General features: G+C 47.5%; 3 protein-coding genes across 3 annotated transcripts; all 3 read left to right on the forward strand.

Moving 5' to 3' along the window:
- Positions 876-2,103, forward strand: LOC8062357 (hevamine-A). Its single transcript, XM_002456627.2, has one exon. The coding sequence runs from the start codon at positions 1,057-1,059 to the stop codon at positions 1,966-1,968; it is 912 nt and encodes a 303-aa protein (XP_002456672.1). The 5' UTR covers positions 876-1,056; the 3' UTR covers positions 1,969-2,103.
- LOC8062358 (ferredoxin, root R-B1) lies at positions 2,282-3,593 on the forward strand. Its single transcript, XM_002456628.2, has 2 exons — positions 2,282-2,490; positions 2,910-3,593. The coding sequence occupies exon 2, from the start codon at positions 2,925-2,927 to the stop codon at positions 3,420-3,422; it is 498 nt and encodes a 165-aa protein (XP_002456673.1). The 5' UTR covers positions 2,282-2,490; positions 2,910-2,924; the 3' UTR covers positions 3,423-3,593.
- LOC8062359 (G-type lectin S-receptor-like serine/threonine-protein kinase LECRK2) lies at positions 7,225-10,087 on the forward strand. Its single transcript, XM_002456629.2, has one exon. It carries the CDS (start codon positions 7,350-7,352, stop codon positions 9,939-9,941), a length of 2,592 nt encoding a protein of 863 aa, XP_002456674.2. The 5' UTR covers positions 7,225-7,349; the 3' UTR covers positions 9,942-10,087.

Raw genomic sequence — 17,132 nt, forward strand, 5'->3', positions numbered from 1 at the left:
ATCGGCACGTGAACCACCATTTCCCATTTTATGTCGCCGCTGTGGCTGCGCCTAACATCAATAGAACTGTATTTTTCATCAAGTTGGAACTTCAAATCAGAGTACTGCTAAAACTGAAAGGGGGCAAGGAGCAGGCCCAGTTGGTTCGGCCGGCTGTCTATTCCTCTGTCCAGGGGGCACTACAATCTTGAACCATTCTCCTCGTGCTGGCCCATCCCTTAAAGTTGGTTAATCCTTTTGATCGGCGACAGATTTGGGTGGGATTTTTTTGGCTTATCAACCGAGTAGGACGAAGATGCGTGACTTTCATGACGTCGCCCTGCTCATCAAACAGTTCAGATGAGCTCGACCCCTTTGCTGTCTGATTTGGCGCAGGACGGCAGGAAGATGATTATTCTCGCTATCCGAACAACCATCCGAATCACCTCCGTCACCGGCAGGCTGGCCGTGGTCCGTGGAAATGGACAACGATTCAGCAAACAGCGAGTAGCAGTGTAGCAACGAGGGCGACTTTGTTGTGATTAGCAGCGCGTGCGGTTAATGCGCATGATCGCGTCAACGGAAGAACGCACTGTCCAAAATTCCAGCACCTTGCCCGCGCGCACTGAGCGTCTGTGAACTCTGAGCAGAGGCAAAGGCAAGCGTGCAAATTTCGAAGAGTTGGGGAGAAATGGTCGCCGCACTTGGACGGCCGATGAGTGGAGGGCTGGCGGCCGCTGTTCCCTCGCAAAGGTCAGCGGTCAACCACTGCCGACGCACTATCGTCGCCCCGTGCTAAGATGCAAGCAACACTATAATATTTGACAATGCCCTGCTCTCGACGATAAGTCCCAAATCTCGACCACAAATTGCGCCAACTCAATCATGCCAAGTCAACTCGCGGCGGCTACCTAACGAACGCTGAATAATTTCGTAGTTAGAACAGAACTGCGCTGCTGCTAGTTGCGCACCACATTGCTCAACGCTCAACGGATTGATCGGCTATATAAAGACCAGGGATCGACCTTGAAGCACAATTCATACTCACAAGTCCATACCAAGAACTCGAGAAACAAGATGGCTAGAATAAGCAACATCCCGTCGTCTCTGCCACTGCTATTGGCCACGGCGTTTGCATTGGCCGGGGTCACCGCCGGAGCGCGCACCGGCGGCATCGCCATCTACTGGGGCCAGAACGGCAACGAGGGGACGCTGGCGCAGACCTGCGCCACGGGCAACTACAAGTTCGTCAACGTGGCGTTCCTCCCCACGTTCGGCAAGGGCCAGACGCCGGTGCTGAACCTGGCCGGCCACTGCGACCCGGCGAGCAACGGGTGCACGGGCGTGGGCGCGGACATCATTGCGTGCCAGCGGATGGGCATCAAGGTCCTGCTCTCCATCGGCGGCGGAGTCGGCAGCTACGGGCTCTCGTCCCGGGACGACGCGAGGACCGTCGCGGCGTACCTCTGGAACAACTACCTCGGCGGCCGGTCCAAGTCCAGGCCCCTCGGCGACGCCGTCCTCGACGGCATCGACTTCGACATCGAGAGCGGCGGGAGCATGTACTGGGACGACCTGGCCAGGTTCCTCAAGTCCTACTCCCGGCACGGGCGGAAGGTGTACCTGGCCGCGGCGCCGCAGTGCCCGTTCCCGGACGCGTCGCTGGGCACGGCGCTCGGCACGGGGCTGTTCGACTACGTGTGGGTGCAGTTCTACAACAACCCGCCGTGCCAGTACAGCGCGAGCGCCGGCGTGGGCGGCCTGGCGAGCGCGTGGGCGCAGTGGACGCCCATCAGGGCCGGCCGGGTGTTCCTCGGCCTCCCGGCCGCGCCACAGGCCGCGGGCAGCGGGTTCGTGCCGGCGAGCGACCTCGTGGCGCAGGTGCTGCCGGTGGTCAAGAACTCCACCAAGTACGGGGGAATCATGCTCTGGTCCAGGTACTACGACGGGCTCACGGGGTACAGCGACGCGGTCAAGTCCCAAGTGTGAGAGCAGGCAGGCCCTCGTGTCATGTCGGGCGTGTCTGTAGGCATTGTACTGACGTCGCTTAAAGAAGCGACCGGGGGGAAAAAAATCAACTTGCAAATAGTGCTTCTCTACTTGTCATAAACCAATTTTCACTTACTCTTTTCGGGTTAACACCCTTTTGATGTTTCAAGCAAAATTAAAAATAAAGTATATTCAGAGAAGAGATCGACCACACATGGCTGCTCCCAGCTACGGCCCAAGCGTTGCACTGCACGTCTGCACCTCCGCGACACCTGTAGAACATATTCTGATGCGAGCTTTCTACTCCCCTCCAGCACCTTCGCCCATCACCGATGGCAGTTTCCCAAGGCCATGGCCCAAGCGTTGCTTCTGGTCCAGGCGCGCCGCTCAACATCCAGCATCGGCTTTTAAATACCGTGCGTGCAGCAGTGCAGAGCTCGTGTAGTACTCATCAGGTCGCGTTGGCACACTCTTGCGCTAGTTCGTCTGTTCATCAGTAACACCTCGAGGAGCCAAAAACAGGTACGTGTTGATCGATCCTCCACACCCTTATTCTGATCCCTTCTCGTTGGTGTTCACTTTCCAAAAAAAATTGTAAAACTTTTCATATTCCCTTCCTTGTGCCACTATATATAGCATTAAATATAGATAAAAAATAACTAATTACACGGTTTGTATGTAATTTACAAGACGAATCTTTTGAGTCTAATTATTTTATTATTGGATAATATTCGTCAAATACAAACGAAAGTGTTATAGTATCTATTTTGCAAAAAAATTTGGTACTAAACAAGACCAATGTCCCTATTTAATTTTATAAAAAGTTTAAGCCAAAATATTTTGGACATATTTACTTCCAAAATGCAAAATAGCAAAATATTTTACATTTTGCCCAAAATATTTGGGAACTAAACAAGAAATTCCGATCTTGTTATTTGCAGCCAACAATCTCTATTATGGCGACAGCGGCAGCTGCAACTATTATGTACTGCGTTCCCGCCGCGAGCGCCATCCGGTGCTGCCGGACTTTCTCCCCGCCGATCAAGACCGATGCCCCGCGCGTCGCTTCCCCCGCGCCGCGACCGGCGGCGATCCTCGCGTGGGGCGCGGGCGCGGGCGCCGCACGGGTCGCGAGCAGGGGCCGGTTCAGGGCGTCGGCGGCCGTGCACAAGGTGAAGCTGGTCGGGCCCGACGGCTCGGAGAGCGAGCTGGAGGTGGCCGAGGACACCTACATCCTCGACGCCGCGGAGGAGGCCGGGCTGGAGCTGCCCTTCTCGTGCCGCGCCGGGTCGTGCTCCTCGTGCGCGGGGAAGCTGGCGTCCGGCGAGGTGGACCAGTCGGACGGCTCGTTCCTGGACGACGCGCAGATGGCAGAGGGGTACGTGCTCACCTGCGTCTCCTACCCCAGGGCGGACTGCGTCATCTACACGCACAAGGAGGAGGAAGTACACTAGAGTGGAGCTACGGAGTAACGCAGCATTTGTAGACAGTGGCTATTCCAACCGTGGATGTTCAGAGAGATTATGAAGTTCTACAGTTAATCTGTGCGTTTCTTGAACGGTCTGTTTGTTTAACCCTCTCTACGTTGTCTATCATGTGGGATTGGTAGCTCAGAGATGGACGCCACAAAACAAAGTTCAGAATTCCTTTTGTGTTTGTCTGATTGATACCCCCTGCATATATTAGTAGATAGATGTGATGCCCTGCATATAATGGGCTTGGTTAATTAATGGTAATAAGTAAGGGATGGCGGCGGGGCGGTTTCGGGTCGGATATCCGCGGGTTTCGGTTTGGGGATGATGGGCTCCGAAACGTATATGGTTCGGTTTCAGGTTTGGTTTTCCACCCGTGGATATCCAATGATATCCGAAATAAGTGTTTAGAATTAATTTTCATATTTTATAATATGGTAATAATAACTTGTTTACTTAGATTATGAAATTTATTTTAAGCTAACTCATAAAAATATTTATGTTTTGTTGCCTCTTGTTTATACATGTAAATATGTGTATATATATCATGTATATATTTACATAAAGTCCTTATTGCTATTATTATGTTGACATAGAAAGCGGATTTCAGATATCCATTCGGGTTTCGGTATATGTGGGTTTGGTTTTGGAGAGGGTCACCCGAATCAATTTTCGGTTTGGTTTCGGATTTTAATTTCGGGTTTCAGTTTCGGGCGCACATAGACTTCACTAGATCCGAACCCGCCCCGTTGCCATCCTTAATTAAGCATGGTGGTGCATGAACGTGCTGCGCGGGTACCGAACCATAGGCGGATCCACCACTAGGGCGAGCCAGGACGACCGTCCTAGGTTCTCTTACGGCTGATCTGAAATTCTATGAAAATTTTAGACATTAGTACAAAATAAAAAGAAGCTCCTAGAGTATTCGACGGAGGTTAAAGACACCGACGTCTTGGACTATCATATGTGGTTCAGCCAATATAGAAAACCACAACCCACAAAGCGCAATAAGAATACAATCAACCTTTCTCACGTTTCTCGCTATTCTCGACTTCTGACTTTCTGGTCGTCTCTCTCGCTAATTCATAAACTTGTGGAACCTAAGAACCTGCGCCGGGCTGCAGGTATCTTCATTTTTTATGCCCTTTTCACATAGTTAATTATTTAAAATTTGATTAAGGATGAATCATTGAATGATTTGGTGAAGTCAATTTAAAACTATTTTAGTATTAGTATGTATGGCTTCTCTTAATTTAAGGAACAAACTTCTCTAATTTTGATGTGGAAAATATATGCTGAAAACTTTAATATTAGTCACATTATTATGTTGCCAAAACAACTTATGAAATTTGTTAGCTTATATTCCATTGGTTTGCCAAAATTTTATAGTGTAAGTCTGTTCTAGGTCATTTCTCGAGCTGGATTCTCTACTGTACCGAACGAGCGGCCTGCTCAGCGGACTCCAGTGGAGAAGACGACTTGTGCGAAGACGAGCACCGTGGTCAGCTAGCACAAGGTAATTAAGAACGTGAAGAAGACTTGTGCGAAGACGAGCACCGTGGTCAGCTAGCACAGGGTAATTAAGAACGTGTAGCTATATAGCAAGGCATTAGTGGTTGCCACGCGAATTTTACAAAGCTGCCGCGGTCGGTCGTCTTCGTTTACTGCAGAGCGCGTGCAACACCCTAGCAGCTGCCGCCCCCTTGCTTGACACGGTGAAAATAATGGCGCTGAGATAGAGTTTTAATTATCAGATTGAATTCAAATGAGTTGAGCTGGACTGGAGAATATATTTGGACAAGAAATAAAATAGAGCTCAACTGAGGATTAGTCTCTGAAATGATTTTGAGAACAGTTTTTGAATTCACATGACTTTTTATTTGAATTTTTGGGATGTTATAGAGGGCAGCCAGGCAACGAAGGGAAGGGCCACAGCCGGGGAACGACCAGCGAGGAGGCGTCATGACCGGCAGGGATGAGGGGCTGGCAGGTCTGGCCTGCCGATGCGACCAGCATGAAGAGGGCCGACGGATCTGGGCCTTGCCGGACTTGAGAAGGGGTCAGCGGTGGACGGTGGTGCAGAAGGGGCCGACGACAGTGGAGGCTAGGTCTGGTGGCGGGGAAGGCGTGCGGTGGTGGGGCATGAAGCGAGCGCAGGTGTTCGCGTGTGGGAGAGAAATCATCGAACAGATTTTTAGCTCCCTATAGAAGTTTTAGCGCCCTATAGAAGTAGACAGTGTGAGGGAGGATTTATTGGGCCAACAAATTTATATAGTAGGTAGCATGTTGAAGTGTATTTTTTTTAGCTTCCACTATCCGAATGCAAGATATGTAGTATGTTTAGTTAGTTAGAGTTGCTCTAATGTTAGGCAGTGGCGGAGCTAGAGTAAATCTGACAGGGTGCGTGTGCCTTTATGTGTGCAGTAGTTTACAATATGTGGGTACATATGTGGTTAAAATTTAGATCTTATCACTGTTTTTTAAAAATTTTGTGGGTGCAGCCGCACCCACTGAGTACACTGTAGCTCCGCTCCTGATGTTAGTCTAGCATCCCCCGAAGACACACAGGTTGGATCAAAGTGACTAGAAGGTGACTTAAATTAGGGGTTAATGTTTAGTCCTTCAGATCCAAACAGACTCTTAGTGGAGACTAACTGTAAGTTTGTAACAAAGTTGAAAATAAATATTCATCTATCAATGCCATAAAGCACATCGGTTTTTGTTATCTCATATACCCACCGTCAAACTTCACATTGCGGAGCTCTACCTAACCCACATGAGTTGGCCCTGTTTAAATTGGAGATAAAAATTTTTTGGATGTCACATCGGATGTGTCGAAAGAATGTCGGGAGAGGTTTTTAGAAACTAATAAAAAAATAAATTACATAACTCGTCTGAAAACAGCAAGGCAAATCTGTTAAGCATAATTAATCTGTCATTAGCACATGTGGGTTACTGTAGCACTTAAGGCTAATTATGGACTGACTAGGCTTAAAAGATTCGTCTCGTGATTTTCAACCAAACTATGTAATTAGTTTATTTTTTTATCTATATTTAATGTTTCATGTGTGTGTCTAAAGATTCGATGGTATGGATGAAAATTTTTTGATGAGAAACTAAACAGGGCCATCAGTGTTGTCTGGGTATCCTGCCCGGTTCATCATTTTTAAGAAGTGTTGTGGTCCAAAGTACTTTGTTGTACTATACTAATAAAAAACGATTTATCAAATTACGAACAAATCAAAAAAAAACTATTTATTTATTGTGAGATAAAAATATTATAGAAATGACTAATAAACCGTATTAATAAGCTTAAGCGAACAGGGCTAATAGTTCGTTCATAATTCTTGGCATATTTTGGTATCGTCACACGACCCACAAAACTATCAAACAACCCAAAGCCCTCGCACCAGATCCTTGTACAATTGTCGTCTGCACAGATTCCTGCTGTCTGAACATGATTGTACAGCAGTTTTTTTAGCATTTCCTTGATGTCTTGGTTGGTTGAGGGAGTTAAACTTTAACTCTAATCAAATCAAATATTTAGATACATACATAGAGTACTAATTATAAATTATTTACGAAACTAAGCTAAAAAATAATTTATGAAACGAATCTTTTGAGTCTAATTAGTTCGTAATTAGACTCTAATTGTTAAATAAAATAAAAATAATACATACAATTCATATTAAACAAAAACACTAATTAGTCCAACCAAACACGCGCTGAGAAGTTCAATTTATTCCATCCTACTACTGACCCATCCTACTACTGACGGCAAGAACGTTCAGTGTCAACTGTCAACCGTGTCTTCTTGATTTGGGTCGTGTTGACTTGGAAGTTGGAACCGACGCCACATACACACGGCGAGAGCCAACACAGCAACACACCACCTGCTCGCTGCTCGGCATGCACGAAGAAGCTGCGATCATGCCGGCGTCGCCCTGCTGCCTCGCTGTCCGCCGCCGCGCTCCCTTCTTCGCCGTGCTAGTGCTACTGCAACAGCTGGCTCGCTTCCCACCGGCGGCGGCCGTGGCGCGCACCAACCTGACCGCGGGAGCTGCCCTGACGCCGCCCGACTACCTCACAAGTCCGTCGGGCGGGTTCGCGTTCGGCTTCCGCGCCCTCGACGCCGACCCGACCAGGTTCATCCTCGCCACGTGGTTCCGCTTGGGCGACGGCGACCCCTCGCCCCCGCCGCCGCAGTCCGTGGTGTGGTTCGCGAAGAAGTCGACGGGCGCCACGCCCAACGGCACGGCGCAGTCCGTCCTCAGCATCACCGCTGAAGGCCAGCTCGTGCTCACCGACGGCGCCAGCAACCAAGTGCTGTGGAAAGCCCCGACGACTACCGGCATCATGCAGGCCGCCGGCACCGTCCTCACGCTGACCGATTCCGGCAACGCCCGGTTCCTCGGCGACGGGGGCGCCGCGCTCTGGGAGAGCTTCTGGTACCCGACGGACACCCTCCTGCCGGGCCAGATGATGGTCCCGAGCTCCCAGTACGATATGACGTCGGCGATGCTCTTCTCAAAGCGCGCGGACGCGGAGTTCGCCACCGGCCGGTTCAGCCTGGCGGCGCAGAGTGATGGCAACGTCGTCCTCTGCATCGACCTCTACACCGGCGACATCCGGCAGAACGCCTACTGGGCCACGGGCACCAACGGCCCCGACCCCAACACAACCATCACCTTCGACGACCAGGGCGGCCTCAACTACACGCTCAGCGACGGCTCCACCCACACCCTGATTTCGCCGGCGTCGAGCTCCGCCGCCGGCAGCAGTCGCTGCCTCCAGTTCGTCAGGATGGACCCCGACGGCGTCGTCCGTGCCTACGCCCGCCCTAAAAGCGGCGGCGCGAGCGCGTCCTGGGCCGTGACGGGCGTCCTCCCCGGCGACGGCGGCTGCAACAAGAGGACGTCGGGGATGCAACACATGTGCGGCACGGGGTCTTACTGCGTAGAGACCAAAGAACGGCTCAGCTGTCTCTGCCCGGCTGGGTACACTTACATCGACCCGCAGCATCATGACAGCGGCTGCACGCCGGAGTTCGAGCCGCAGATCTGCGGCGGGGGGGACTCTGGGGACAACGGCTCCGACCAGTTCTCGATCGTGGAGCTGCCGAACACCACCTGGGACATGGACATGTACAAGAAGATCCCGTCGGTAACGGAGGAGCAGTGCCGGGCGTACTGCCTTGGCGACTGCTTCTGCACGGCGGCGCTGATGGTCGACGGATCCGTCTGCGTGGAGTTGGGGGCGCTCTCGAACGGACTGCAAGCAAGCGCCGTCACAACGACGGCGCTGATCAAGGTGCGGACGGGGAACACTCTGGCGGCGAGAACGTCAGCGATAAGAAGGAGAGCTATTCTGCGTCCCTACTACATCGTCACCATTTGCCTGGGCATTGTCCTAGCGATCACCATCGTCGGCCTTGCGGCACAACATTATTACCTCACCAGGAAGAAGAAGAAGAACAGGAACAAAGAGAGCCAGCAGCAGCAGGTGTTGAGCTCGAGCGTGAGAGCGTTCAGCTGGAAGGAGCTCCACCAAGCCACAAATGGCTTCGACAGGCTGCTGGGCAAAGGGAACTTCGGCGAGGTCTACAAGGGAACTCTGAGATGGCCGCAGCCACAAGCCATCGCGGTGAAGAAGCTCGTGGAGTCGAACGAGTACAGCGAGCAGGAGTTCACCAACGAGGTGCAGTCCGTGGGGCAGATCCACCACCGGAACCTGGTCCGCATGATCGGCTACTGCAAGGAAGGCAAGCACCGGATGCTCGTCTTCGAGTTCATGCCAGGCGGCTCGCTCCGACGCTTCCTGTTCGACCCCGAAAAACGGCTGCCGTGGCGGTGGCGCGCCGAGGCGGCGCTCGCCATCGCACGGGGGCTCGAGTACCTCCACGACGGCTGCAGCGCCCCGATCATCCACTGCGACATCAAGCCCGACAACATCCTGCTGGACGGGCATGGCTTGCCAAGGATCACCGACTTCGGCATCTCCAAGCTGCTGGGGACGCAGCAGGTGCACACCACGGTCACCAATATCAGGGGCACCAGAGGGTACATCGCGCCGGAGTGGCTCCGCAGCGAGGCGCGTGTCGACACCAAGGCAGACGTGTACAGCTTCGGCGTGGTCCTGCTGGAGATGATCAGTTGCCGGAGGTGCCAGGACCCGGTGGAGGGAGCGGATTCCGACGATGAGACGGTCACGCTGTTCGGGTGGGCGGCGCAGCTGGTGGGCGCGCGGAGGGTCGAGCTCATGCTGGTGGATGGCGACACTGCCGATGATGTGGAGGAAACGGAAAGGGTGGAGCGGTTCGCGCGCGTGGCACTTTGGTGTATCGAGCCCAACCCGGCGCTACGGCCCACCATGCACCTGGTGGTGCACATGTTGGAGACCACTGAACGCGTGGCTCAGGTTGAGGCGCTACCAGCGGACCCTCCCAGCTGTTACATGGAATCCTCACCTTTAATAGTAATTCCTCAGCTCAAGATTGAATGAGATGAGATGTTAAAAACCCCAGCAGTTTTCTGACTATGACACGGAGTGTAGAATTGCTTGGATCAGTTCCCTCTCTTACCTCTGTATCCCATCTTAGCAAACTCGTGTATTTCCGTTTCTCTATAAATGAAAATGGGGTTTGATCTCGTTTCGGAAAAAATAGGATGAGATGTTTGGGGTCCGATCTGATTGAGCTAGTGTACGGCATACGAAGCAAAGCTCTATTCTGCAGCACTACTTCCAGTATCTTTCTCTGGTAACAAATCAGCATAAGCCAAAATTCATGAAACGAACAAGTTGACTGTATGGGCCTTATAAGTTGAAAATCGATGGGAGTGCAGAAAGGGTCCGGCCCAACAGACTTGGGCCATTACTATAATGCAGATTCTTTGCTGCTACTTTGTTCTATAACTGCGTTTTGCCCATAAAACTACCCAGTTGTGTTATAGCATCTCCAAAAAGAAAATGGAGAGAAAAAAATGGAAGAAAGACTTGTTGTGATGTACACAATCCATTTCAAGTTGTAAGTCGTTTGACTTTTTTAATATCAAGTTTGACCACTCGTCTTATTCAAAGTTTTGTACAAAATATCATTTTTTTTTGTTGTGTATTAGTTTATTAATAAAAGTTCTTCAAGAATGACTTAAATTTGACTATATTTTTATAATTTTTTTAATAAAACGAGTGGTCAAACTTAGAGTAAAAAAAGTAAAACGGCCTACAATTATTTGGGATGGAGGGAGGATGGAGGGAGTACGTACTACGTTGCTTTTGGGATTCAGTTTCAGACTACATAGAATCTATGCAGCAGAAAGACTTTGCTCTATTCAGTTTCAACCGTCTTTTGGTAGGCTAAATTGGCTATGCTGGCACGCTATATACAAGATAACCTCTACTGTATGATAACGACATGCACATGATTGATGACTCCGAAATCAGAACATCTGCTTTTCCCTGTCCCGATCGGTGATCAGACCTGCTGTTCCCGATAAGAGTCTGATTGCTTTCAACGTTCAAACACCATGGGATGGGAGACAGCCGACTTCTCGCATCAAAACGAGTCAACAAAACAACGCCATGTGAGAACCTCGCCAACCACGCCGGCGAAAGCTCTGCCGTCTGAATCCGCCATGTGCATGCATCCTTCTGAAATCTGAACTGGCTGCTGCGCATCGCGGTGACCTTCCCTCACGCGCGGCGGCAGAACAGCGATGGTTCGATCAGGCCGTCAGATTTTACCCGTCGCGCGAGGGGTCACATGTTTTCCAAGTAGATTTGCTTAAATTGCTTTGACTGGCTGACGTGCGGACATCCACCGCTTGGTCAGCCTCTAGTCGTGTTGCAGCGTGCGCCCAAGTCCCTTTCCGACGTGGCGACGATAGACGTCCTCCTCACCGCAGACCGCACGTGTGTGGATCTAGCCGATACCAACGTTCACTTGCTTAGGCTTGTTTAGTTCACCCCGAAATCTAAAAAGTTTTCAAAATTTCATGTAATATCGAATCTTGCGGCACATGCATTAAACATTAAATATAGACGAAAATAAAAATTAATCACAGTTTGACTGTAAATTGCGAGACGAATCTTTTGACCCTAGTTAGTCTATGATTGGACAATATTTACCACAAACAAACGAAAATGTTACAATAGCGAAATCCAAAAAAATTTCACATCTAAACAAGACTTTACTTTATCTAGGGCGTATACGGTAAAGTTTAACAGATATTATAATATTTTTATTTTATTTAATAATTAATGTCTAATTATAAACTAATTAGGTTCAAAATATTTGTCTCATAAATTACATATAAATCATGTAATTAATTTTTTTAAATCTGTATTTAATACTTTATGTATGTGTTCAAAATATTCGATGTGATAGAAGTTAACATCTACTCAATCCATTCCAAATTGTAAGTCGTTTGACTTTTTTTAATATCAAGTTTGACCACTCGTCTTATTCAAAGTTTTGTACAAAATATCACTTTCTTTTGTTGTGTATTGGTTTATTAATAAAAGTTCTTTAAGAATGACTTAAATTTGACTATATTTGCACAAATTTTTTGAATAAGACGAGTGGTCAAACTTGAGGTAAAAAAAAGTCAAACGACTTACAATTTGAAATGGAGGGAGTATCTGTTGTAACCAAACGGGGCCTAATTTGATGCATTGTTAATAACTTTAATGTATCATGATAATATTTTCAATCTTGTATCTTATCTTTGCTAGAAGTTAACAGTTATCTACTTCACAGGTATCCACATCGGCTCAAGAATACAACTACAACCACGAGCAAGCCCCCGACTAAACCTCGAACTGTACATTTCGTAGCTTCACAAGTGGCCATAGAATGGTTACCTGACTCCCACAGCTAAGTTGGGAAAGGCACTACCAAGAGAAGGACCCTGTGTCACTCGAGGGATTCTCAAATGGACACACCTTGAGGGGACACAAAACATATTCGACGAGTTTCTTTATGTCAGAAGGGTAAAAGTTTGCCGTACAATATAGTAATCTAAACATAACACATATACATCACACGGTACCTCAGACGTGACACACACCCAAGACATGGGCATACCACTCGAACATGGCATAGGGCGTGATAAGCCTCACAAGGTTGCACTACAAACCCCTCCAGTATCTTTAAAAAAAGGTTGCACCCCTACACCACACTGAAACACATGGACGAGTCTTACCTATGACTGTGGAACATTGTTTCCACAACCTGATGACAAACTCAACACAGGCCAGATGACGAACTCAACGCATGGGGAGTGAACCCCACAACATCTCCATCTAGTACAAATACAATAGGACACATCAAACGACAATGCTGACAATAGAGGAGCATGCTCAAATTAGCTGACGAGTACTAGGAACCAGACCCGTCTTAGAGGGGAGAGCAGACAGTGCGACGGCCGGGGGCCCATGGCGCTAGGGGCCCATAAATATACGCATCTATAGTACATCTATTTGGCCCATATTGTTTGCTCTGTTGAGTCTGCGCCGCTGCGGCCATTCCGGCATTCTCAATTCCCGTAAGGCGTAAGCCGTAATGCCGTGATCGTTATCCCAGCGGGCGGCCGCAAACGCAGTGGCGCTGCAGTCCCTCTCCGTCCCCTGAAGGCCTGACTCCCTGCCATCCCTTCGGTAAGTGATTTGAGTTCATCAATACTCAGTTATAGGGCCTGGCGGTGTTTGTTTAAACTCATCTGTCAACTCCAATTTTCTATTCGACCTTACAATCCAATCCGTACACACATCAAGCGATTCAAGCCAATAGTTGATCCATTAATTTAATTATTTAATTCATCAAGCCGCATAGGAATAGGTTGTAGGCTACAAATAGTTTTTTTTCTAAATTTACCATGATACACTAATAGGGTTCTAATTTTTAAATTTTTAATTCAATTTTTTTTTTGAACTTGTTAGATATTGCCTAAAAAACATTTGTCAGCAGGTTGAAGATAAATTCATAGAATCAGAAACGGGTGCTTACATATTTAAGTTCATAGAATCGTAAAAAGTTGTCGTATTAAAACATTAGATTGCCAGACCGTTAGTATTATGTTTGCCCAAGGGCCCTAGAAATTGTTGAGACGGCCCTGCTAGGAACCCCTCTATTCTTGTGTTATCCGCTTCCATAGCATTATAAAGGGAGGCTAGGGTGGTAGGGTCTCTCTTTTCTCTCTGTGTGAAAACACAACGGTTTAACTCTTGGATCCTCCGGTTTGTAGTCTCTATCACGAACTTCGAGCACTTGAACTTAGGAACACGAATGCCTCATCCGAAAATGGACGAAGGGCATTTGTCTAAACCAATATAAAAGGCGAGTCCATGAGTGCTAAGACATCTGAACAAATACGCCACAAACCGTAGATAAAAATGTTGATAGTATTGATGTCATAATAAAATAAATATTCGAGTCGGTTAGTTTTATTGGTTGGACCAACAAAATTATAGTCGGATTAATCGTAGACACATAAAGGCATGCTACTTTTATGTAGGTGTTTCTATCTGTCATTTTGTGTGTGTGTGTGTTGTGGTGGGGGGTAGAACTGAGATTTGGACTTCCATCATGATCAAAAAGTGGTATAGCTTTTCCAGTGGTTGTCAACATGACGCACCATTCATTGACATCGTGGGGGTGGCAGAAGAAACATCCGTGAACAACGAGGAAAGCATGATTAAGGTCTTGGTGAAAAAATTTTAGGTATTGTAATACTTTTATTTGTATTTAGTAATTATTTACAGATAAACTGTATAATTAATTATTATTTTATCTATATTTAATGCTCTAGTGTCGTAAGATTAGATATGATGAAAAATATTGAAAAAAAATTAGATTTCAGGTGTAACTAAATAAGGCCTAAGGTGTGAGCACTTTTGCAATCTGAACTACTATAGGCGGTCTATAGCATGCATGACAGAGATGTGAACAGACTGGGAAATCAAATGGAATGATCCATATCTTATACTAATCAAACGCAGGTTTATCACGGATTCACGGCAGGAGAACGATTATGTCTGGACGCGTATGAATGATGCGCTGTGTGCTGTAACGTAGTAGCCAGCCACAACACGCACCTTCAAAAATTTATGTTATCGTTGTGGTACGGTTGCGTAGTTACGTCTTTTGATGCAGGTGGAGCTGGAAGTCTAATGCAGTTTATGAGCGTACGTTTGGACCCTTGTTTGGACAAGTCGGCAACGTTAGGTGATGATTGATATGATTCGAGCGGGAAGGGAAGCAGAGTTAACACACCATCCTGTGTGGTCCATTTCCATGCTACCAGACCAGACCTGCTGAATTCGGTAGCCCTGCTAGTGGCATCGTTTTGTTATTGGTAAGACACACAGTGTCCCAGTTCTACTGGCTTCAAGAATATATTCAGAACTATACTTGCATATTGTATGTTTTCAGTTCAATCATCTGTAGCGACAGCAACTACTCTGTACTGAGAGAGAGAGCAGCTCGAACTGATCTCCTACGAGTACCATGACACATTGACACGCCATGATAGTACTTGTATTACTCGTCGGTATGGCTGGCACGTCCAGCTCCATACGATCTGTCCTCTTTGTTTACTTATTATTAATTGGAAGAGAGATCCGTTGGAGTTGAGAAGTGGGGACATGATTGCTGGATACGATGTAGCGGCGCGTTCTTGAGGTTCGTTACAAAGACGCGCTTCCGGTTAAAATAAGCAAAGGGACGGCCGTTCACCACAGCCGGGTTTTCTTCAGAGTTCAGACTGCTCCAGAGAACAGCAGTCGTTCATTCTCTGTCCCCATGGATAACTGGAATTGGAAGAAGGTTTACTTCCTAGGATTCCTCTTCTCGTGTCCCGCCAAGGCCCAGGGGATAGGGAAACAGCACAACTCAAATCAGTCACTTCATCTCCTCGTCAGATCAGACAAGGCTGTACGCTTGACTACAGCATGCGGTGACGTGCGACTCCGAACTGAAGAACAGCCCACCGTGCACGAAAAAAAAATAATCTTATCCATGCCCTCAGGAAATAGAAGGGAAAAACATCTTCTTCTCCGGATAAAGAAAAATGAATATTAATACATATCCCTTTTATAGAAAAAAGATAAAGAAAAAACAGAGCACCACTCCCTGGTTGCAGGCGTAGTCTTGCTTGCTGCGGCCTACTCATCTATCTATGTGCTGCATCTCCTACACTAACGTCTTTATCCGTGGTGAAAACATAGCACCAATTCGTTTGGTCATGCGACGACGACCTATCTATTCGTTGCATCTCCTACACTAGTGTCCTTATCTATGGTGAAAACCTGGATGCAGTAAACTTTCTTGAAGGCGTTGTGTTAGGATAAGACTGTTGGTGTTTTATGCGATAGTGTGGTTGTCTCAAGGATGACCTCTAGCCGCTGCCGGCGCTCGATGTGGCGTCTTTCTCTCATGGGCAACTTACTTCCTAGGAGGTACCATTTCAAATAAATTTAAGCCATTGGTATTTTGGTTTTCTAGAATTAATTAATTAGTTAAAAAAAAAGGAAAACCATTCTCAAATCCCTCCAATCATGCTAGACATGGGTGGGCATGGAGCTCCTTTCTTGTTCTTGCGCATGGCTGCGCCTTTTCTTTTATGTGAATTGTCGTCATGTCCCTTTTTCCCATACAAAACTAAATGACAACTATCGCTATAATGTCAAGATATGTATAAACCTATTATATTATAAGGTTAGAATTGTACACCAATAACAACAGGTACTAGAAATAAATTTTTAGTGGCTTTATCATGTATAAAGTTTGATGATAATTATATTAAAATTAAAAACTGGTCGTTTTTAGCTATCTTAAAGTTTCATATATCTACCTAGTGTTTCATAATACGTTCAGCACGTATGTCACATTCCTAAGTAACAAGTGCATCAAAAAAGTAATTAGTCTATTCTAATCAAACTATGTTATATCCAGAGTTGCTAAACTAAAAAGATTCATCATATCTAATAGATCATGCATGCATCAATTAAATATAAAAAGGATCTTTACATCTAAAACTTTACTTATTTCAACTATTACCTCCTACAAAGTAATACATGATTCTAACTCTTCGATTTAATCAAATGAACGGTTCACATTCATTTAAGAGTACCACAGTAAAACCTTCTTTCATTTCTATAGCCGCTAGTTGGGCAGAAGGTCCAAGTGTTCTTGACGCTGGATGGAGGGGACATCTCATGTTAAAAGAGTTATGGTGTTTTGTGAAGCTCTTCGTCGTTGAGCGTCTGAGTTGGAGCAAGACGCATGTTGTCTTCATTAGGCTAACTCCAACAGAGTTGGCAAACCAGGACGCATACCCAAAATGCATCGTCTTACGGTGTTTTTAGACAAAAAAACGTCTCCAACAAAGGACGCAAAGGGAGTACTCATTTTGCATAGCCAACGATGCTGAACGCAAAAAAGTGTCTCCTCTCTCCTGTAGACGCATATCTCTGGCCTCTCTATCTCCTTCAACCGTTCGTGGACGAGGTCGGAGTGGAGGGAGAAGAGGAGTGGGTCGAGCTCGGCCGACCGCAGTGGGAGCGCGCGGATGAAGATGGCGTGGCGGGACCGCGACTCAGGCGGGGCTCTGGTGGGGCGGCTCGGGCGGCGTGCGACCGGCGGGGCACGACCAGGCTCTGGCCGAGCACGACTTCGGCGGGGCGCGGCTCCGGCGA

Source organism: Sorghum bicolor, chromosome 3 (assembly GCF_000003195.3).
Source record: "Sorghum bicolor cultivar BTx623 chromosome 3, Sorghum_bicolor_NCBIv3, whole genome shotgun sequence".
In the NCBI taxonomy this organism is placed as follows: domain Eukaryota; kingdom Viridiplantae; phylum Streptophyta; class Magnoliopsida; order Poales; family Poaceae; genus Sorghum; species Sorghum bicolor.